The sequence below is a fragment of the Rhinoraja longicauda genome, chromosome 5, assembly GCF_053455715.1.
Source record: "Rhinoraja longicauda isolate Sanriku21f chromosome 5, sRhiLon1.1, whole genome shotgun sequence".
Classification (NCBI taxonomy): Eukaryota; Metazoa; Chordata; class Chondrichthyes; order Rajiformes; family Arhynchobatidae; genus Rhinoraja; species Rhinoraja longicauda.
In genome coordinates, this window is record NC_135957.1 from 40,317,774 (window position 1) to 40,342,286 (window position 24,513).

Genomic DNA, 24,513 nt, shown 5'->3' on the forward strand with positions numbered 1-24,513 from the left:
ATTATATCGTCGCACCACATATTTCTATCGCGGCATTGTAGGAGTTAAGTGAATAACATTATACTTTATTTACTTAAATGTGACCAGGTTCTTTCTCTTTCTTATAAAAGAGCCCGCCCCCAGCAATAAAATAAAATTCATCCAAAAACTGGAAACTTAAAAACAAAAATGTCCGTACACACGATTTAGTAGTTTGTATCTTTATTTTTTTTTCAACTACGGATAGATAATTATTGCAAATAAAGTGAATGAGCAGGTTTTGTGCAGGTGACTAAGGCAGCTCCACAGATTTGCCGCAGGCCGGTTTTTGATCTCGGTGCATGGAGTGGGCGGGTGGTTGAGATACAGCAGTGACGCCAGGAACAGGAGACTATATTAGTTCGGAGCTGGGAGATATTAACTCAGTAAAGGCAGCTCCATACATTGATAAAAAGGGGATTTCGTTGCCGGATATTTCTTTTCAAATTAACAATGAAGATGCCAAATTTCAGCCTCGCCTTCCTTCTGGCCATGGTCTACCCCGCCGTCCTGTTGGTGAGTGTTCGTGGTTTGTTCAGGTGATCGTACAGCCAGTGGTCTTTATTAGTGCGTCGTTCTAGTTTGACGAGGCAGGAAACTCGCCACGTAAGTTACAACGTCCCGAGAATGTGCCTAAATAGAGAGACAATTGTGTTTAAATATTCATTTAAAATATCGCCTGGAAACATGAGGACACAATTACCTTGCAAGGGGGACCGGAAAGAATATGAACGTTGGGTCCGATTGTGCCTTGGAAAGGGTTACCCTTGTAGCTCCTGGATCGGTCTAAGTATTTATTTTGGACTAATGCAATACATGTCTAGAAAGCGCACTCCACACTCCCCTTTCCCATAGACACACACGCACACACTAAGTACAGAACTTCAGCTAAACATTGATTTATTGTAACTTTCTTGCCCCTTTCGTTCAGTGTTTAACTGAAGACGAAGCAATTCGCTACGATTCTTTGATTAATCATTGCCGTGCACACTAAACTGTTGCACATCACAGTGGGCAACATGAATGACTTTACACCGATGAATGCAATCTGCGTGAGATACAATTACCTGAAGGTATCATTGTGAGCCAGGTCTTATTCTGAATGTGATACAGCCGTGAAATGCCTTTCTGAAGGAAATCTGACATAGTTAGGATAAATCAGAATATTTGTGTTCTGTTAACATTTTAAAACTCCGAGACGATATTCTTTGATGACCCCAACAAGATTCTTGAAATAAATATTTTTAAAATGTATGTGATGTATGTGCGTATTTCTGTCAGCCTCTATCCCACGTGTTTTAATGAGCTTTAATGAACATCAATAAGACTATTATAATCAAAACTTTTAATTATAATCTAGACTCAATGTTTTGAATACTTTAGATATTTACTTCCTAATCTAACTAGAATAGCAACTTCAGGATCCTCGTGTTCCTCCAAGAATGAATTCAAGGAGAGTGATGGATGGTTGGTATAGGCTGGGGTGAGGTCAGTGTTGGTGGGGTGTGGGCGTCCCACTAAAGATTTGGTCTACTTGATGCTTATTTTGTGTGTGATGTTTCTCCACACTCACTTGTTTTGAGGTGGTTAAAATCTGCTTTTGAATTATAACATTAACATTTCATAAAGGTCACCTCTTAGTTCACGTTCCTCCCTAAGATCCATTCATTTTAGTGGCTTGATCAGGACGTGATGCTAAATCCAATGTAATGGTTAAGATTGGACAGCAGTCAAGAAAACCAGACCTATCATTACAACTAACTAACTGTTTACTTAACGAAGTCTAGCCAGGTTGGTCCATTGCTCTGTTGGCCTTGGGTGTGAAATGTGTGCAAGGATGTCAGTATTGCGGTACATATATGGGAAGTCACAGACTGGCAACTTTAGGGAGATCAAGCTCTACATATGTCAAATGATGGGCATGACTGAGAAATGCTGGCATGGGTCTGAAGATGGGGCGTGGGAGGAACACGGAAAGGTTTGAGCAAAATGGACATCATCCCCCCAGATGATCTCAACATGGTTGGGGATGTTATTGGCCTGACTGGATTTGTCACAATGTACACCTGCGTACAAGAAACTTATTTTCATTGCCCATTCCTGCCTGCACATACACAGCACAGCAAGTACTGGAAGAATCCAATTTTATTGTGTTGTGAAAATATGTCATTCAAATGAGACATGTACTAACCCTTCAAAAATATCTAAAAGTTCAATCATGACAATCTGCAGAACACCGAGTCTTGATGACCTGCCAGATATTTAAGCTACTTTATGAAAGACGCTATGGCCTTTCAAACTGTTATTGCTGAATATGATTTAAGTGTAATAATTACAGATTTACTGTATTTGATCAAATGAAAATCTTACTGATTTTAATCTTATGGTGGATTGGTACTACATTTACGATTTATTGCATGTCAGGAAGGTGTGCCTAGGTAGATTAGTCTATTGAACATCAAACTTTTAATCTGAGGGTCCAGGATCAAGTCCCTGTTCAGGCCCTTAAAGTTAAGCTGAAAAGAGCGCAGAGGAGATTTACGAGGATGTTGCTAGGACTTGAGGGCCTGAGCTATGGGGAGAGGTTTGGCAGGCGAGGACTTTATTCCTTGGAGTTCAGGAAGATGAGGAGTGATCTTATAAGGGTATGTAAGATCATGAGGGACATAGATAGGGTAGATGTACAGAGTTTTTTTACCCAGAGTGGGTGGGTATATGGAACAAGCTGTCAGAGGAGGTAATTGAGGCAGGTACTATAACAACATTTCAATTACATTTGTACAAGCACATGGATAGGAAAGATTAAGAAGGATACGTGCCAAATGCAGGCAGATGGGACTAATGTACAGTAGATGCGGCATCTTGGTCGGCATTGGCAAGTTGGACCAAAGAGCCTGGCTCCTGCTGTACATAACATGCAGTTAATATTCTATTTGCTATTTGCTTCCGGTTTAGATTATTGAATGCCATTTTCACCCTTGTAGTATTTTGCTGTTGCAGGGCAGCTTTAAATACAGTTGGTTAGAATTAGCTAATTGTTATTATCCAATTATCTGCCAACCATGTAATTAAAGCCATTTCTGCAAAACTCTGTTTCATTGGCATGGCAGACCAATTGACTGGGGTAAAAAGCTTTGAATTGGTTTGATATTTTCTACAAAATTCACTTTGAAGTAAAACAATGATCTTCTTTTATGAATCATAAAAGTACATTTAAGTACCTGTGAGGAAAAATACAAATTCATTTATAAATGACCAATAATTGTTGGCTCTTGATGGGAATCTTGCAATAGTTTTGTAGGTGGCTCTGTGTGTGCATACTAGGTGTAGACATGTTTTGTTTCATTAACTTTGAGCCCAGTAATTATAATTATTGCTTACCTTGCATAAAATGTGACTTTTGTCAAAGACTGTTTTAATAATTATTTAATGAAAAATTATTTTAATTTCTTTAATTTTTCATGTCTTGGTGATTTTTTAATAAAATCCAAACAAGAAATGGGAGTGGACCATAGAGGCCGTCTCACCTGATTTTTGATTCAGTGAGATCGTGGCAGATCACCTCCAATATATGATAACCCCACCCGATTGCCATATCCCCTAAGAATCCAGAAATCAATCACAGCTGAAAATATGCTCATTGACTAAGAATCCACTGTTTTCTGGATAGTTCCAAAGATTGAGAATCCTCTGGATAAAGAATTCTTTTTTCTCCTCTCAGTCATAAAAGATCACCCTCTTATCCAGATGTACTGCACCTAGTTCTGCAGAAACACAAAACAGCAGTCGTCATTCAGTCAATTTTTTTCTAGATCCTGAGATAATCTTTCATTCATCTAAATTATAGTGAATACAAGGTCCCTCCTACGAAGCAGTGAAAGGAAGTGTATCCATCCTTGGTTATGCAGAACAAAGCAGCATAGTTGTAACAGTGTGGACTTGCCAGTTGCAGCAAACCATCCCTCCTTTTCTACCCCCCCTGCAATGATATCCAATGAGGCAGCACAAAGTGGATATGCAGGTCACCGTGCATCTTCAGACCCACATTATAAATATATGTAGACCTGCTTGCACATATTTGCCCTCTGATGCTCGAGGATAAATAACTTCAGCAAAAGCTGGAAGCTTTATGTTCCTCTGCACACTCCTGATGCACGGGAGCGCAGCGGTAGAGTTGCTGCTTTACAGCGAATGCAGCGCCGGAGACTCAGGTTCGATCCTGAATATGGGTGCTGCACTGTAAGGAGTTTGTACGTTCTCCCCGTGACCTGCGTGGGTTTTCTCCGAGATCTTCGGTTTCCTCCCACACTCCAAAGACGTACAGGTATGTAGGTTAATTGGCTGGGTAAATGTAAAAATTGTCCCTAGTGGGTGTAGGATAGTGTTAATGTATGGGGATCGCTGGGCGGCACGGACTTGATGGGCCAAAAAGGCCTGTTTCCGGCTGTATGTGTATGGTATGGTATGGTAAACAGATCACTTTCATCATTCTTTTTCTATTTTGTCTGTAAAGATATTTTTTTGCACATTGACATTTACTGGTCTTTCAGCAAGGTGACTAATCTCACAATCTCTACAATATATTTCACTTCATGTTTTTGCCTCAGTTTGTTTTATTGCGTCCTTCTTGTGGCTTGCTTTCAACAGTTCAACAGTTCAACAACAGTTCAACAGAGCTTTATTTGTCATTCGGTACCAAGGTACCGAACGAAATTACATAGCAGTCATACACAAAAAAGAACACAAGACACATGACCCCAACACAAACGTCCATCACAGTGACTCCAAACACCCCCTCACTGTGATGGAGGCAACAAAACTTCCACTCTCTTCCCCACGCCCACGGACAGACAGCTCGTCCCCGACCGACCCGCACAGTCCCCCCGCAAGGGGATGGAAGTCCCCGCGGCCGAGCCGCACCGGGCGCTGAAACGTCCCGTGACCGAGCCGGGCGATGAACAAAATGAGTTAAATCTATGTTTGTCCAAGATTCCCAACTAGTTTTGGATTTGTTCCTTTGTGGAGGATTAATGATTAGAGTAAGGTACTGCATTTAATAGCACTCTCAAACTTAAGAGTTTTTCTACACAGACTTTCAGTGGAAGAGATGCAGACGAAATCTTATTCATACGTGAAATAATTTAAGGTAACTGTACATTGATATCTGCTTATGTTTAACTGTTTCTTGTTGATTGCTGGAGGCAAATTCTGCCCTTTCAAATCGTCTGTAAGGGTGTGGTGACTAATGTGGCATTAAGACCTTTCCAAGCAAATGAGTATTTATTTCATTGCTACGAGCAACATACAAGTCCTGATCAGTTGACTGAAAAAAAAATAACATCAAAGAGAGAACAAAATGAGTTAAATCTATGTTTGTCCAAGAAACAACCTTGCTCACGAGGATGCTCCATTTGAATGTGTTATTTACTTGTATACAATTATGTTTTAATGCATGTTTTGGAATTGAGATATAATAACAGTACTAAGGAAGTATTTGCCATAGTTCGTGAGGCGAAACTGAATCCTTCTGTTTTTCCACCTAATTCCAAACTTGTGCTCCATGGATATTTTTTATCATAATTTACTGTGACTATTAGTTAAATTACTATGCATTAAATTATGAAAGGACACTTCTTGAGTCTCCACCATTTTCTCATACTTGAATCAAATGTTGGATGTTTGCTAGTTTTGTTACATTTCCAAAAATATATATATATTTGAGCTCTCTCTTTGATTCTCGCTAGCTTTGCCTGAAGGCTTCCAAATCCCGCCAGTGTGAAATTCAAGCAGGGCAGTTTTGTGTCTGGCACCATTCCTGACTGCCGCTGGCATTGGACTGGACCGGGCCCACCTCTTGGATAGTCCAACCATGACTCCTGCCCGTGCTCATTAACCTGGCACAGATAGGGATGGCCAAACGCAACATCCTCCAGTTTGGCCGTCCAACGGGGCTTCAGAGGGCAAAGCGCTGAGGCGCTAACCCCAAATGTCCCTGACAGGTTTCGACAGAAGGCACAGCTGGAGGCAGAGTTTTGCCTCCAGGAAACGCTGCAAGGATTTTAAGTTCTTTTAATGCAGCTAACTTTCAGAATTAAGAAAATAACATTGAAATAAAAAATATATTTTCCCAGGGTGGCACAGTTGCACAGCGGTAGAGCCATCGCTGTACAGCACCAGAGACCCGGGTTTGATCCTGTCTACCATTGCTGTCTGTACGGAGTTTCCACGTTCTCCCCGTGACCATGTGGGTTTTCTCTGGGTGCTCCAGTTCCCTCCCACACTCCAAAGACATGCGGGTTTGTAGGTTAATTGGCTTCTGTAAATTGGAAATTGTCCCTAGTGTGAACTCGGAGAGTCTAGGCCTGGGGTGTGCTGACAGGTGAGACACTCAATAATCTTGGAGTTCCATGTTTGGCACCATGTACTTAAAAGCACAAAACTTGCTGAAGCCTCCATGGCTGAAACTCAGCTCTTCTGATTGGAACTGCTGCCTCCAGCCCAGCAAGATAATCAAGTTCATGTCTAGATGGTTCTTAAATGGATATATTGCATTATTGTAGGTGTCACCTTTTGCATCAGATGTTGATCATGTGATACTGTTTTTAATGAGAACTTTATTGTTCTCCCCAATATTTACAATACAATACAATACAATATATCTTTATTGGCTTTGTACAGGGGTACAACGAGATTGGGAATGCGCCTCCCATACGATGCAATATATGAATTAGCTAATCAGTATTAATTTAAACAACCCAATGAAACAAATTAGAACAGTTTTAAAACAGAATAAAGTGCAAGTAGATCTGTGGCGGTTCACTGTGCGATGTGACCATCCGGCTCAGCAGGACCGGTTCATAACAGCTATGGCCCTGTGGATGAAGCTGTTCCTGAGTCTGGAGGTGCGGGCGTAGAAGGCCTTGTATCGTCTGCCCGATGGTAGAAGTTCGAACAGACAGTTGCAGGGATGTGAAGAGTCTTTGTGGATGCTGGTGGCTTTTCTGAGGCATCGTGTGTTGTAGATGCCCCCCAAGGCTGGTAGCTGTGTTCCGATAGTCCTCTGAGCTCTATGGACTACCCGCTGAAGAGCTTTTCTCTCTGCCTCCATGCAACTGAGATACCACACAGGGATGCCATGTGTTAGGATGCTCTCTATGGTGCAGCGGTAGAAGGTCGTCAGCAGCTGTTGGGGTAGACCAGACTTTTTCAGTGTTCTTAGGTAGAACAGTCGTTGCTGTGCCTTCTTGACCAGCGCAGCAGTGTTATTGGACCATGTTAGGTCCTCCGGAATGTGAGTGCCCAGAAACTTGAAGCTGGACACTCTCTCCACATTGTCCCCCTTGATAAAGATCGGGGCGTATTCCCCGTTGTGTGACCTATGGAAGTTGATGATCAGCTCCTTGGTCTTGGTGGTATTTAGGGCCAGGTTGTTATCAGAGCACCATTCCGCCAGGTTCTGCACCTTCGCTCTGTAGTTTGTTTCATCACCGTTGGTGATCAGCCTGATCACCGTTGTGTCATCTGCAATCTTGACAATGTTGTTGGTGTCGAATGCAGGAACACAGTCATGTGTGAATAGGGAGTAGAGCATGGGGCTCAGAACACAGGCCTGTGGTGTGCCGGTACTCAGGGTGATAGTGGAGGTCAGGTGCGGGCCCAGTCTCACTGCCTGCGGTCGCTCCAGCTGGAAGTCCAGGATCCAGTCACATAATGACGAGCTGAGGCCTAGCTGGTGGAGTTTGGTGATGAGTTTGGTGGGGATGACCGTGTTGAAGGCAGAGCTATAGTCAATGAAAAGCATCCTCACGTACGTGCCCTGTCTCTCCAGGTGAGTCAGGGCAGTGTGAAGAGCCAGAGAGATGGCGTCCTCTGTGGATCTGTTTGCCCTGTATGCAAATTGATGTGGGTCCAGTGAGGCAGGGATGCTGGATTTGATGTGTGAGAGGACCAGCCTTTGAAAGCACTTCATGACTATAGGAGTTAGGGCAACCGGACGGTAGTCGTTCAGGTTGGTGATCTTTGCTTTTTTCGGCACCGGCACTATGGTGGCCAGATATTTACTCCAAAATGAACATCAATTTAAATATAAAATGATCTGGACATGTCTCTTGCTATCCACTTTGCTGCTGTAACACTGCAAATTTCCCCAGTGTGGGACAAAAATAAAGGAATATATATTATTATCATTTTGTGGCAAACCATCTCTTTGAAAGTTTATGCCACACTTCCTACATGTATAAAATTATGTCAATTTTTATGCAGCTCAGAAGGACGTTTTAATGTAGTTATGGAAAAGGACAGGGTGGTTCCCAAGTTAAAGTTATGAATTGAAGCATGGCCAACTTTGATAGTATCAGACAGGACCTTCCCAGTGAATGGTAGCTGCCTGGAGAGTGTTGTAGAGCAGAGAGACAGGTACAAAGATCCCTGAAATTGGCATCATAGGGTGGTCAGAATGCTTTTGGTACATTGGCCTTCATCAGTCAGGGTAGTGAGTATAGAATTTGGGACATTATGTTACTGTTGTACAAGACATTTGTGAGGCTACACTTGGTTCAGTTTTGACCACCCTGCTATTGGAAGGATGTTGTTAAGCTGGAAAGAGTGCAGAGAAGATTTACGGGAACGTTGCAAGAGTCGGAGGGCTGAGCTATAGGTAGATGTTGAGCAGACTAGGACTTTAGTACCTGGAGTGTAGGAGAACAAGGAGTGATCATATCGAGTTGCATAAAATCATGAGGGGAATAGAAACGGTGAATGCATAAGTTCTGAATCGTCAATTGCATTCAAGTTAAAGGATAAATGTTACATCTGCAGATGTATATTCCATGCCGTCCTCAATTATTTCCTTAAGTTTTTTTTGACAGCCATTTTGGGGAACTCTCAAAATCAATCCACATTGGCAGCAGTTGCAAACGTAGTATTCTGAAGGCCCCCGTCCTCATATGCAGTGTGCCACATTTATTCAAGACTATTATTTGTTTTTTTGTCATGCTCTTTGCTGTTATTTAACATGTGGGCTCCTGATGGGTGTTGCAAGCTATTCAGAAGTTAATGGAAGCATTGTAACTTTATGAAGCGGTTCAATATGAATGTACAGTATGCACTTGAACTTTTCAGTTGAAGATTGCTCCAATGTGGTCATTGTTCAGAGTACTAGCACATTTTTCTCATTCTCTCTCAAGGTCAGTTGTGTTCCAAAGTGTTGCCCTGGCTCGTAATCAACATTGCATTAAGGCCTTCTTTACCATGCAGAACAGATTGCATGGACAACTCAAAATTTCTCAAAACATTTCTCTTCCCCATCAAAGCAGTGAAGTTGCTCTCCCATGGGGAGTTCATCAATGGAACACAGTTAGCAAGATCTTGGAGATCAGTTCAGCACACTGGGCTTTCTTGGGCAAACACATATCTGTGGGATTTCCAAACTTCTTTGTATTTGTGTGGGGAAATATTGGCAGTTCTCAGAAGAACTCTTGACATTTGCACTGGAAAATACAGGAATCTTTTTATGAACTGCAAAAGACATCCATAGTCCCAAAGAGCGATACTCTTTATTATTACTCAATTATTAGTAAATTATTCATTTTTGTGTATTATACTGAAGGACTGCCAAAGTTACTTAGACACAATGTGCAAATGTATGTTGTGTAAACACCTTCTTTCCCTCCTTGTTTTCTCTTTCCCCCATGGCGTAACATGATTGGGATTCTTTTCAACAATTTTGCCATATACTGTGGTAGTGGCTGCTTGAGTTGTAAAGATCGTTACATGCGTGGAAACAGAACCTTCAGCCCATTTTATTTATGCTAATCAGTTGCTTATCTGCATCAAACCATTGATTTGGAGAATATAATGTTTTGATTTGTTTTTTAAAGAAAAGCAGTTGAGATATTGGTGGTAGATATTTCCATGTGGAGCAAATTATCTCTGAAATTAGAGTGCTATTGGCCCCATATTTTAAGATTTATTGTATAATTTATTGAATGGAACGTTGCCATTTGGTCACACCATGGCTATGTCTGGAAGTAAATGACTAGATACGTCACGAGAACTGATGTGATGACTGCTGAATGCATAAAGAGAATAAGACTTGTTTTCGGTAACAACATCTGAAGTCTGTGTGGGCTTTTGATCTGATTTGATTGCATCGATCCTGTTCTTCTATTAACCCTGTCACCCTACCCTAACTTCTCCATTTCTATGCAGGAGCAAGAACCTTGTTTCGGCATTCATTTAATAGTGTCATTATATTACTTTTGTCCACATTGTTTCACTTCTAAAGCTATCGATCTCCATTTGAAATTCAGCATTGTATATTTTATAAGTAATTGAGGAACTTGTATTAAATCCACGAAATGAACAAGGAGCATTGATCAGCAATATGAATACTCAATGATGTTTCTAATTTTAGACACCATCCTATTCCGCATTAAACAAAGTTTCATAGAAGTCACAATCCGAGATGTCACTTATCCATGTTCTCCAGAGTTGCTGCCTAACCCGCTGAGTTACTCCAGTACTTTGTGTCCTTTTACAGATGTGAAATTTAACTTCCTAATTCTTTGTTACAAATAGGTATAATATCTAGTCATTAAAATAGCCACTACATAAGAGCACATGCAAGGGATTTATTTTGTGCACAAATATAACACCACATTGAAGCTAAATATATTCCTAAAGTTTGAATGTATTCATGAAAAAGTATTAATTTGCTTTTTCTTTTCCCGACTCAACACCAAAAAAAGATTATTGGACAACTTCTCTCCCTTAAGAAAGGCTGGTGTGTTTGAGCAGGCAGGTACCTGTCTGTAGCCGAGTCTCTGTGTTACATGGTAGAGAGCATGTGATTATAAGGATAGGAGGCAAAGTTTCTAAATTGTTGATCCACATTGCTAGAGTCATAGAATGATACAGTGTGGAAACAGGCCCTTTGGCCCAACTTGCCCACACTGGCCAACATGTCCTAGCTACACTAGTCCCACCTGTCTGCGGTTGGTCCATATCCCTCCAAACCTGTCCTATCCATGCACCTGTCTAACTGTTTTTTCAACTTTGGGATAGTCCCAGCCTCAACTACCTCCTCTGGCAGCTTGTTCCATACATCAACCACCATTTGTGCCGCCTCAGATTTCTATTAAAACTTTTCTCCTTCACCTTAAACCTATGTCCTCTGGTCCTCGATCCACCAACTCTGGGCAAGAGACTCTGTGCATCTGCCTGATCTATTCCTCTCATGATTTTATACACAATTTATTTTTAATTTGTCACATACGTAATTCTGCGTAAAGCTGGTTTGCTGGTTTTGTAATCTTTGAAAGTAACAGTTCAATGAACTTATATGGTCTTGGATGACTGTAGTTCAGAGTGCTTACCGTAACTGCCAAATATTTACATAATAACTCCAATGGTAACAGTTGTTTGGAGAATACATTGGCTCTTAAAGGGAACTAATTCTGATGGTTTGTTTGCCTGTGCAGTTGCTCTGGAGGGCAAAATGTATATTTTCAGTCTGCCATTTTATAGTTACTGATAAAAACAATTCTGGCAATTCATGAAATATTGCAAAATAGATGGAAAAATAAAATACTATGGAACTGGTCTTTAAAACAGTCAATTACTAATCATTTGAAATCTAAGTCATTTGCTTCATCTTAAAAAATCTAACAAATCTGTTCATTACATCATGTAACATGTCTGAAGGTGGGTCTCGACCCGAAACGTCACCCATTCCTTCTCTCCCGAGATGCTGCTTGACCCGCTGAGTTACTTCAGCATTTTGTGTCTACCTATGATCTCATCTGTCTGTACCTGATACATATCCCTCTTCCATGCGCTTATCTAAAGATCTCTTAAATGTCACCACAGGAAGCCTGAAATAAAGTTTCACTTGTTGCATGGCAAGATTAGTATCAAGATACTGCAAAGCATTAACATGAAAATCTGATCTTGCTTAACATTTTCTCCATAATGATGCACTTACTAATCCCGATTGGAGCTTATTGGAGCTTAAATTGAAGTTTTAAATTATGTGCATTGTTTCTATTTATCTCAAATATATGTTTATTGATCCACATTTGAATCATACCTTCACAGCAAAATATTCAACTTTACAGAATCAATGGAGTATGTACATTCTGTCCATTCCCTCCAGAGATGTTGCCTGACCAATTGAGTAACTCCTGCACTTTGTGTTTCACTCAAGATTCCAGCATCTGCACCACTTGTGTTTCCACTTTAAAAAAAAGAAGCCTTCTTAATGCTTGTTATTTTCATAGCTGTTGTTTTACTAATAGTTAAATCTGATATATGATTTGGAAATCAAATCCCCAAACCTATCTGAAGATTGAATAGAAATATTGTCAAATTTCACAATGCAGCTATTATTTCCCTTGTATGTTTAGAAATCTCACTCTTTTTATCTGACTCTAACATCAGTTCCGGCCACACCTGGTCCAGGCTCTAGACCCTATCACTGGCTGCACCTCCAGGCTACATGCCGGTTAATACATGGGCTGACTTTGAGCGTGGGACGATCTGCAGATAGGAAGTCATCAGATAATCATTTCTCGGTATATATCTACTGATTTACAATGAATAAAGGAAAGGCAGATAAGGTGTTATTGCGGGATTCCAAATTTCCCAACGTATAGAAGATAGGAAGCTTAGATTGACACAAAATGAAGCACAAGTTATCCCACCAGTGGAATATTGTACACATTTAATTTTCCCAATCATTTCAGAATGATGTGATTGCACTACAGTCTTTCTTCCAGGGCAGTTTCATGAGAGGATGACTTGCTTCCACTCATGTTTTATGAGTTCTGAGGTGACTGATGTGTTCAAAATGGACAGCACAGACTTTGGGGTTGCAGGTATCTGATCTGTTGGGCAGGTAAACAGTTTGTGAACTGCTGTGCTCGATCAATATTTACAAAGAGTTTCTATGTGCCCCTGATGCATGAGCTTCCATGAGATTTGCAATACCATTCCAAAGGCTTCTTCCCCACCGCCGGTAGTCATGGCCCAGAGATTTCAAGGAGTCAATAAAGGTGGATATTTTTCTACTTGGCTTCTGAGCACAAACTTGAATCTTTTCTTTTGTCTGATTAGTAATCTCTATCCCTGACTGAAGTGGGGTAGGCCTCGGGGTTTGGTGTCAGGTACACCAACTGTGGCTTGCCCATCAGGCTGAGCACTGAGTTCAACTGAAGTCTCATTGCTGGTGGTGTTGGTCTACGAGAGGTCAACGATGTTGGATTATTTGGCCTACATGGAATTAGGAGGTCCATTGACAACATTAATGGTGTCTTCCCAGTGTCTTGAAGTGCCTTCTGTAGGTAGAAATACAGAGGCCTTGGCTTGGGTTACAACATTGAAAGGTGAAAGCTAAAGACAGGTTTAGTTGTGGAATATAATATTGAAGAGTTTAAAAAGAGTGGATAAGAATTACCTATTACCTCAGCATAAAGATCTATACCAGTGGTGCATGGACCTAATTGGAGAACATGGGTTCAAGTGTTCTGAGGGTCAAAAATGCATTTCTTAAAAAGGTTTTTAAAATAGCGAAAACATCCTTCATATATTTTAAAAATTGGTAGGTTTGGGCTAACAGTGTTAAGAGGTGGATCGGGAGCTGAAATGTGGGTTTCTGGATTGGGTGGGTCTGCTTCTGCCAGTCCTGACATGATCAGTAGAATGACCTCATTCTGCACAGGATCTGTCAATGGATTCTATGTCAGAGTTTGACAGGATGCATCAGATTTAATCTAGGAGAATTAGGCAACTGATTCTTAAATTTCTTCTTGGCAGGAATATTTTAAAGCTTTAAAACACTTGGAAATTGGGCAATGACAGCACACTTCCTCTTTACAGCAAGTTGTGCTGATCATGAGCTCTGATTTCTGTGTTGTGGTTCACATCTTGTACAGCAAAACATAAGCGATTACTCTTCCAGCTGCTCACCTGGAATCTCTCTGAATTGAAGAGGCTCCAAAATGACCAGTTTGATGGAAGTTTGGTGCCCAAAATGTAGGTTTAGTTGATTAAACTTGGATCTTTCAGCCAAATGGAACCATGAGAGTTGGGGAGATCAATGTGATGAAGGTGTTCCTTCTTGCCTCAGTGTAAATAGATTCATAGAGTCAGAGAATCTTATAGTGGAAACAGGCCCTTCGGCTCAGCTTACTCACACTGACCAATATGTCCCATCTACACTAGTCCCACCTGCCTGCTTTTGGCCCATATCCCTCTAAACCTGTCTTATTCATGTACCTGTCTAAATGTTTCTTACATGTTGTGATAGTACTGCCTCAACTACCTCCTCTGGAAGCTTGTTCCATACACCCACCACTCTTTGTGTGAAAATGTTACCCCTCAGGTTCCTATGAAATCTTTCCCCTTGCTTAAATAGATGTAGTGTTTCTGTAGAAAGCCTCACAACGATCTGCTCTGACTCGTGCAAGATCTTTTGTTTTGACCAGCTGTTTTCGGTCAGAACCTTTGGTCCTCATGGGCATATACAAGACAACTCTGTGAATCAGTGCGTGCACTGTCTGGACATGGTGAAACCGAGTTTTGGAGAATGAATCAGTGAGTGATATTGGCCAAAAAGAATCCTTCGTGTGGTGAGAACTTCGATTTCTCATAGTGTTATGCTAAAATGGCAGGATATCGATTACCATTGGAAAGATTGGGAAATTTGGTGTGACGTGTATTACAATGCAGTAGCCACATTAAATAGAACTTCAACATTAGTACTGAATATGTTCCCATAACCTTCCACAAGTCTGTTAACAGAGCTCCATCAGCACTGACTTTAGATGTGAAAGTGCAGCTCCCATGGATTCTAGTCTTGGATTTGAAGTCATAATTCAGAAGTTTTTTTTAGTGAACCGATCTGTTTATCTGTTTATAGGATCAGGATGATTCTCCTTAATATTCATAAGCAGTGGCTTCAGAGTTCAATATTTAGTTTCAAGAAGGAATGTGGAATGAATTCAACACTTACCTTAAACTCTGTTCATTCTGCGCACTTCACCATTTACTTTAAAATTCCAACATTCATTAACTTAAATTCAAAGTTCTGGCAATCTCACAGAATGGAAATAATTGCCCACCTCATTGGTTTTGCAATATTGTATTGGGAAATTTGGAATTTCCTCATCAGTTTGTATTGTTGACCCTTTGAACATGGTTTCACAAATGTCACTTGGTTGACCTTAAAGCTGCCTACAATTAAACAGTTTTGTGTTGAGAATTCATTATTTACAAGTTCTGTGACGTACTTTAGACCAATTTGTCCTGGCGTTTGCTGAAGTGAATTTTGGAGCATGGGACATATTAATATTATGCTCCCCGATGGATTGCTCAAAGTGTGGACATACAGCCCAAAGTGCTGCACTGTTGGTGGCAATAGTTGAGCAGTCAAAATGACCCCATCTTAAATCTTGGATAGATAAGAAAATATGGCATGGTAATATTTTGAGGAGGAAGGATGCCCCCTCAGTCAATGTTTCCAAAGCAATCTGGTCATTAACAATTTGCTTTTATTTTTATGGGAGCTTTCTGTGTTCAATTTAGCTGCCATCATTCCTACTTACAAAAGTTACCCTACCTTGAAAGTGCTGCATTGGCTGTAAGCACCTAGGGCTGTACTAAAGGGGATACAAAAGGTTTTGTGTTGTTGCATATCCTTTTTCATTTTTGACCTTCTAGAAATGATAATTTGGACACCATTTTGGTTCATTTTTGCCCCCAGTGTGAAGTACAAAGACTGTTTATCATCACCACATAGATTTTACATTTAGCATTTTGATATTAGAATGCAGTGCAACAAAATGAATTTTGATTTAATCCAAGGATATTAATATTTGAAATTACACACAAACTGGAAATTATTATGCAATTTCATAATGGGAAAGGTGCTGTTTAAAGAACCATAATCTATCACTGTACAAAAATGGGTCATGCTACCATTAGTTCTATGCTATAGGTCTCCACATGAGTTGTGCTTTTTTAAATTGTAACAAGATAGCAGCTATCTAGTTAAGACAATGTATGGTTTCTGGTTCCACTATATGCAGTTATCTGCTGTAAACAATCCACAAACCCTCCGTGTAATGCCCCACTCCTCATTTTTAGTAGTCTCATTGAAGGTGTGTGTAGAAAAGGAGGGAGGGTCTGTGGTTTTAAAGATGCTCTTCCTTTATACAGTTGGCCTGTTCCCTAACCGCGGAATAAGCGGGAAAAAGTGGTCTGAGTATTTAAGTTTTTGCAAGCCAGAACATGAGTTCCCTGACAACTGGGTGGTGGCTGAGAAATTATGATTGCAAAACAGAGATGAAACATTGTAGGCTAGAAAGTGCACTAACAGCAATCCGCTCAAACAAATGATTTGAGTATCCGAATTTTTAGTTAGTTCCATGATTTGGCATTATCCTAATGTTGCTAGGCATCCTGACTAACAGTGGATATTGCAACAGGCTCTGACTTGTGAATGTAGCTGCCTATTTGTTTTAGGGGCAGGAACATTTAGGGTACAGCCAAGGCTGCTTGATGCTCCACTTAATATACCATTGGTAGGATCTGATTTACTTGCAAAGGCATGTCCTGAAATTCTGTGGTAAAATGTGATAGTCTGTTTACATGAAATCATTTAGATTTCTGCAATGCAACGAGTAATGTTGCAGGATTGTTAATGTTGTAAGTTATTCTAGAACCAAGTACATGACCTGACAGTGTGCTGGGGCTTTTTCAGCATTGGCTCTCTTCCATCATATTCAAAGCTTATTTCCCCTAGACTGCAAGGACTATAAAACTGGGACAGGCCAGTTGGGCCAAACAGTCTGTGCCTGACCTGTAAATTCAATGTAATTTAAAGTGGAATTTGTCATTTAAAGGGTTAGACTAATGTTTTAATTGGGATGTAATATTCAGTGTCTCTAATTATATGATACGCAAAAATAGGGACATGTCCCAGCGAGTTGGGAGCCTATGTGTGCAAAAGGAATTTGTATTAGAGAAGGTAAAAGATAAAAACAAACCTGGTTTTATATTGAGGAAACCGAGAGGTTTCGGAAGGGATTTCAGAACTTGGAACCTTGTGCTTAAAAACATCAGTAGTCAATAGAGGGGCAAAATGGATATGCACAGAAGGTTTAAGCTTAGGAATACAAATGAGCAAGGAGGTGGAAGTATTGAACTTGATAGAAATGAAACAGTCCTACTAAATATATTCCAATATTTTCCTTTGTGCCTTTTCTATTGCATAAAATGGAATCAAGTCAAGTCAAGTCAAGTCAAATTTATTTGTCACATACACATACACGATGTGCAGTGAAATGAAAGTGGCAATGCCTGCGGGTTGTGCACAAAAAGAATTACAGTTACAGCATATAAACAAAGTTAATAAGTTACTATTAGTGTCGACAAAAATTTAGTCTCTGGGGTTATAAAAGTTGACAGTCCTGATGGCCTGTGGGAAGAAGTTCCGTCTCATCCTCTCCGTTTTCACAATCAAAATAAATGCAATTGTTAAAGTAGTATTAAGGTCCTGCCTAAATTGGTGGATGAACTCAAATAAATTGCTGCTGAGTTGTGGATAATACAGGGACAAACAAATCATGGAAAGAGAGTTAATTTTGTTAGGGTCCTAACAACGATAATGAGCAAGTGGAACATCAAGCCTGTTTTTCCTTAAACACAGTCTAGTGAATTATCATTGGTGATTACAGCCACCAAGGATAGGTTTTAATTTTCTCCAGAAAGAGCTGATTCTTTGTTTTGATTCTTCCAGGATGTTTCCACAGCTTTCACCAGAAAGCTGAGTTACTAGGATGTTAGGACAACCACTTCCATGCAACAGAATTGATAAAACTTATCATTCTCCATACCCGTTGGTGGGTGGTATTGGATTAATGGCAGTTGTGTACAAATGCATGTCGCACACTAGCCCATACTGGTTTAGTTTGGTTTAGACATGCAGCATGGAAACAGACCCTTCGTCTTATCGAATCCACACCGACGATCGATCACCCATTCACATGGGATTAATGTTATCCCACTTTCTCATCCATCCCCTGCACAGTAGGGGCAATCTACAGCAGCCAATTAACCTACAAACCCAAACGTCTTTGGGATATGTGAGGAAACCAGAGCACCTGGAGGAAATCCACATGGACATAGGGAGAATCCAAGGTCAGGATTCCTGACTAGAATTCTCAAGGCACCTTGACTAAATCTAAGTTCCAGAATAAACTATGTAAATGAATCTTTTAGAATCTATTTGTATCAGAGTACCTGCAGGAACTAAACATAATGTGAAGAATTCCATGTGGATATGAGACCAGTGCAGTTCCCACAGTAGAATTGTTTTAAGTTTTCCACAGTTGAACTTTGTTTGAGATTATTATCGAATCCATAAGAAAAGCCCCTTTCAAGTAAAATTTGTGAATCTAGTTTTTGGGAGAGAGCCAATACTGCAAGCTTTCACATTTTTTGGAAATGCTTTAAGTAAGTGCTAGGTAGGCTCCAACTTTAATTATATGAATAAATATTCAGGGTTTTGTGTGGTAAAGGAAACAATTTTACACGACTGCAGAAAGCTACTGTGCAGGGAGGGGGATCATGGTGTCCTTGTACCTGAAACACAAACACTGTGCAGGCACAGCAAATAATTAACAAATACAAATGGAATGCTAGCTTTTTTCCCCCAAATGAGATAAAGTGTAAAAATAAGGAAGTCTTGTTACAATTTTACAGAAAATAGGTGAGACCACACCCGGATTATCAAGTACAAATTTGAACACTTTTTATAAAGAGGATTATACTGATATTGGAAGTAGTTTAAAGAAGGTTTGGCAGGTTGATTGCTTAAATGTAGGGATTATTAAACGAGGAAAGATTGGGTTTATACTCATTGAAGTCTAGAAGAATTAGAGCTGAGATCTTAATGACACATAGGATTCCAGCGTTTTAACAAGCTAAAAGGATGCTTTTCTTTGTGGGCAAATTCAGAGTTAGAGGATATAGAAATGGATGACATAGTGGTGTAGGTCTGCATTGTTACCTCTCAGCTCCAGCCACCCTGGTTCGATCCTGATCTGCAGTGTAGCTGATAGAGTTTATACTGTACATTCTCCCTGTGACTTGGTTTCTTACAGGTGCTCTGATCCTGTATCCCAAAAATATGCTGGTAGGGAAATTGGCCACTGTAACAACACTTCCTCCTCAATAGCCATCAACGCAGGAGCACTTCAAGGTGTCCCCTGCTCTCTGCTCTACTTGTTCAATACCCATGACGAGTAACGAGTAAGGATGATTCAGTGTACAGGAGTGAGAATGTTGCAAGGGCAACGTCACCAATAGCAAAGAGCTACTTGTTGACATCAGGAGGGGAAAGCTAGGGAAGATCTGTCCTTGCTTGGTCCAGCACATTGATGTAATCACAAAGAAAGTTCACCAACGCCTCTACTTCCTGAGAAGATTGAGGTGATGTCACCGAATACTCTATCAAACGTCTACAGAAGTATAATAGAGAGCATACTGGCTAGTTGCATTGGTAAATTGAATGCCCAAGATCGAAGGAGGATGCTGAAATGGTAGACACTGCCCAGTCCATCATAGGACAGACCTCCCCACCATCGAAGGGATCTATAGGAGGAGCTGCCTCAAAAAGGCAGCAATTACATCAAAGACCCCTGGCCTGCTCTCATCTTGCTATTACACAGAAACATAGAAAATAGGTACAGGAGTAGGCTATTCGGCCCTTCGAGCCAGCACCGTCATTCAATATGATCATGGCTGATCATCCTAAATCAGTACCCTGTTCTGGCTTTTTCCCCATATCCCTTGATTCCCTTAGCCCTAAAATCTATATCCAACTCTCTCTTGAAAACATCCAGTGAATTGGCCTCCACTGCCTCAGTGGAATATTACCATACCATACCATCAGAAAGAGGGTACAGGAGTCTGAAAACTGGTTCAACAACAGCTTCTTCCCAGAAATCATTGGGCTCGTGAACTCTGCACAACATTAACCATAACCCTATCTTAGCAACTATGACCTACTATGGACTTTGGCTTTGTTGTACTATCATGGTCTCTTTACCTAGTATTACTGATTAACATTGTATTATTGATTATTATATATTTACCTCTCCGTCATTGCATTAAAGGGCTGTAAATCTGCAACAAGTAAACATTTCAGTAAAGGTCACAAAGTGTTGCAATTACTCGGGGTCAGTCAGGCAGCACCTCTGGAGGTACACTGCAGGTGACGTTTCGGGTCGGAACCCTTCTTCAGACTTCCTAAGGATTTTGTTGTTTTTTCAGCATCTATGACAATGAAAGACTTGACTATTAAATTGCTCTCAGTGTAGGTGTATAGCAACATAATCAGGAGCGTGCATTGGTATGTGAGATAGGATAGATTACAGGGAAGTAACCGGAGGGAATGGGTTGTCCAGCAACCTGGTGTGGACATGATGGTCCTTCAGCTCAGTGCATCAGAGTGCCTCCTACTGGACATAGGATTAGCTAGAATGGGAATCAGTCCCAACTGTACTGTAACCAGCAAGCTGATTGTCATGTTCCAAATTTTAAGAAATGGGCTTCCAGTTGAACATTATGATCTAGAAATTCCAGTCCATACAAATGTCAGATGTCAATGAAGACCATTTCTGTCATGGGCAACCTGCACCCTTCCCACTGTAAGCTCAATGTTGTGCCTGGCCTCAGCAGGGAGAAGAGGCAGCAGACAAAGGATAATAATCAGGCTCTGGGGTCAGGCAGCAAACAAGATAATCTGTGTGACGTGAGCTGTCTGTCAGAGGGATGGAAGAATTGGGTCCAGACTGAAGTTTTTTTAAGAAAGATGAGGATTGGGTAAAGTAAGTAGAGGCAGAGGGGGTGAGGGGTGGGGTGGTGGTGGATGGGAATTGTGATTTGCAATGTGAGTTTACAATATTGGGGCAATTTCTAGATGGTCAGCTTGGGTTGAGTGACTCGTGTCAATGAGTTTGGCACCTCTGTCAGTTGTGTTATTGGAAGCAAGATCACGTTGTTGTAGCCTTGAAGGATTAATGGTAAGTTTGGGACCTACCATCCAATGTCTAGCATTACTTTGTTAGAACTTAGTTCCACAGCAGTAGCCAATACTGGTCGCTCTAGGGCCAACTAGGTACAATATTCCCACAATGCTCTAAAGGAACTTTGCGGTAGAAATGATGTGATAGCATCGTGACTGATGCAGAAATTGTGTCATTTGTGTGACGGGCTGAACTTCCAGAGTAATATGAATTCAGCCAATCATTAGTTGTTATTACATTTATATTATAGATAAAATCAATTTTCAATGACATAGTGCTGAAGAAAAGAACAGAACTATTGTGATTGAATTTATCAAGATAAGTAACTAGTTTTTGGTCCTAACTAACTCCAGCCCTCAACTGAGTTACTCTCAAGTTACTCAAAACCTTCGCTAACCTGATTGGTCCTGAGCTGTGTTTTCAATATGTATGAATATAAATGGTACATTAGTTGACACTATAAACATCAGGCCTATGACATTTGATTTTGGCCACAAGTGTTGTGAAAAGAGAGATTTTGTTTTGGTGTTGTCTCTCCTTCAAGGTTATCAATGTATCAATGCTCTAATAACCTCCCTTTACTCTTGTTGAAACAGGACTATTTTGAATTGGCCAGATCTGGGTAACCGGGTTTTAAGTTCTCACTAATGTTATCAAAGAAATAAGAACGTAGAACATAGAAAAGTACAGAACTTGTCTTGCACACCTCCTTTAACCTTGCCTCCCCTCCCTTAACTTTAAAGCAACGCCCTCTAGTTTTTGATATAAAAGGCTCTGACTGTCTGGCTTATCTATGCCTCTCATAATTTTATTTTCTTCTATCAGGCTCCTAATCTCTGGCAGAGTTCGAGTAAACTTATTGTAAATACTAATGAGTTACATTTAAAGCTGCTGGTGTTGGTGTTTTCCGTAGTACTTTCCTTTAATCCCACAGCGCTCTTCTGTCATTTTTACACTGGTTCCAGGTGGACTTTCAATTACATGCTTGGTGTAGAAGCATCTTCAATGTTTTATTCTAGCGAAGAAAGGATTTGATAGTGTGCACACCAATGAAATTACTCAGCAGCACTCAGGGGTAGAAAATACCAAACATTGTAAACTCTCATCTATAGAGCCCCTGCACGTAAGGTCATAAGATCAAAGGGCGTGACGTACGGAATCGCTCAAGCCATCTGGAGGACATGGCAGCTCCCAGCATACACTAGTAACACATGCAACACGTACATTTTTACCTAGAAAAAACCCGCCAAAATTGTCAATTTTTGTGCTGTAAAAATATGGTGGAAATTGGGGTAGACGTCTAGCCAGCTGGCGGGAGAAGGGGAAACGTGGTCAATAGACAATAGACAATAGGTGCAGGAGTAGGCCATTCAGCCCTTCGAGCCAGCACCGCCATTCAATGCGATCATGGCTGATCACTCTCAATCAGTACCCCGTTCCTGCCTTCTCCCCATACCCCCTCACTCCGCTATCCTTAAGAGCTCTATCCAGCTCTCTCTTGAAAGCATCCAACGAACTGGCCTCCACTGCCTTCTGAGGCAGAGAATTCCACACCTTCACCACAAGAAGGGAGGCAGGAGCGCAAGGCTGAGAAGCAGAGGGCCACCGACTGGCCGGCAGGGGAGAAGAAGACGAGGAGGAGGAGGAGGAAAGGACGGGGTTGAGCAAGCTGGGAGAGGAGCAGCGGGAAGAACCCGAGCCAAGAGGGCAAAAGCAGGGGCAGAAGCAGCGAGCGCTGGAAGTCGGCGACCTGCCGGGTCACAAGGGCCCAGGGAGCCATGCTCGACGGCCTTGGAGGAGGAGGCGATGAAAGAGGAAGAAGAGCGGAGTGCCGAGTCTGTAGAGGAGGAGGAAGAGGAGCTGGGGAGAGGCCGATCGGCAGCGGAGGCCGAACAGCAGCAAGAGTTGGACTGGGCGCTGGGAGCCGAGGCGGAGGACCAGGGCACGGCTCTGCTCGGTGGACCCAGCCTCGAGGTGTTGAACGCCGGCCAAGTGGAAACAGGGCCCAGCAGCCCGCCTGATGGAGAGGGCGAGCAGGGAAAAGGGCTGGAGGGCTTGCAGGAGTGGCGAGGAGCCAAAGAGCCAAAGGAAGCGAGGCGTGGAGCAGAGGCGCCGAGCCTGGATACACATTTTCAACTGATTTATCTTCTGAAAACTATCTCTCAGACATTGATAACCTCTTAGACATTTTCTACTTTAAAGTCAGAATTTATATTTGAAACACTTTTCTTTTTATCTTTTATATTGTGCCTTGCTTCTTTTTTATTCTGAGCTCTGTGCTTCCTGGATTGCCCAGTGAATTATGGAATGATCTAAATGTAGTAACCTTCAAGATAACTTTGATTCAAGATGAAGTGTTTCTGCAGATCTTGCTAAAGTTTCAACATTCATTTAATGCAAGAATATTTAGAATTTTCATTTTTGCAATCCATATGGTCAAAACTGAAAGATACGTGGATAGAATTCTGCATACTGCGGCTAAAATAAGGGAAATCACAGCACAATTTCTCTTTACCGCAAGTTGTGCTGATCATGAGCTCTGATTTCTGTGTTGTGATTCACATCTTGTACAGCAAAACATAAGCGATTACTCTTCCAGCTGCTCACCTGGAATCTCTCTGAATTGAAGAGGCTCCAAAATGACCAGTTCGATGGAAGTTTGGTGCCCAAAATGTAGGTTTGCTTTGTTAAACCTGGATCTTTCAGCCAAATGGAACCATGAGAGTTGGGGAGATCAATGTGATGAAGGCCCAGACAGTGTAGGTCCGAAGGCCCGGGCGCCGCCTAACGGAGGTTGCATAGCAACCCGCCTCCCAGCCCGGGCGGCCGCCATTGGTGGAGCGGGAGCACGTGGCCGCTAGCTGGGTGAGGTCACGCGGGGCGCGGGGCGGTGACGTCACCCTTTGTCCCGTATTTGGGAGTGAGGAAGTTGGCAACCCATCTAATACGGGACAAGGGCAATCCCGTATAGGACAAACTAATTTAGACCAAAATACGGGATGTACCGGCTAATGCGGGACAGTTGGCAACCCTAGGTATTGAATACCATGCAAACAACTCCTGCTCCTGGACTTTACCAGATTAATTTGGTCACGTAGCGCATCATGGAAACATTACCCGTGTCAGAGTGCGGGTATTGGGAAGTACTTTTGCGAACCATTGTTAAGTAAGTATCATAGCAGAAGTTTAAAAATAGTTGAGGTCTAGAAGCTACAAAAAAGAGCAGTGTCCAGAGTCTAGTGTGATGTGAAAAGGGAAGCTAAATTGTCTTCTAAAATGCTTTTTACTGCTTGTATACTGAAACAAAGAAGTTTTGTGAGTGAGGAATATTGAGCAAGATATTTTCCTTGCTAAACTTGGCAAATAAGCTGCCGTCTTTAATCAGAACAGTACCTGCAAGCAACAC

The 24,513-nt window shown here is 41.4% G+C and overlaps 1 protein-coding gene across 1 annotated transcript in view; it reads left to right on the forward strand.

Annotated features, from left to right (window-relative positions):
• The first annotated feature begins 206 nt into the window (after positions 1-206).
• The window catches only part of LOC144593566 (uncharacterized), a 46,543-nt gene continuing 22,236 nt past the window's right edge, over positions 207-24,513 (forward strand). The window contains exon 1 of the mRNA XM_078399318.1: positions 207-534. Coding sequence (XP_078255444.1) covers positions 472-534 — 63 coding nt within the window. The 5' untranslated portion in view covers positions 207-471. The remainder of the gene's footprint in view (positions 535-24,513) is intronic.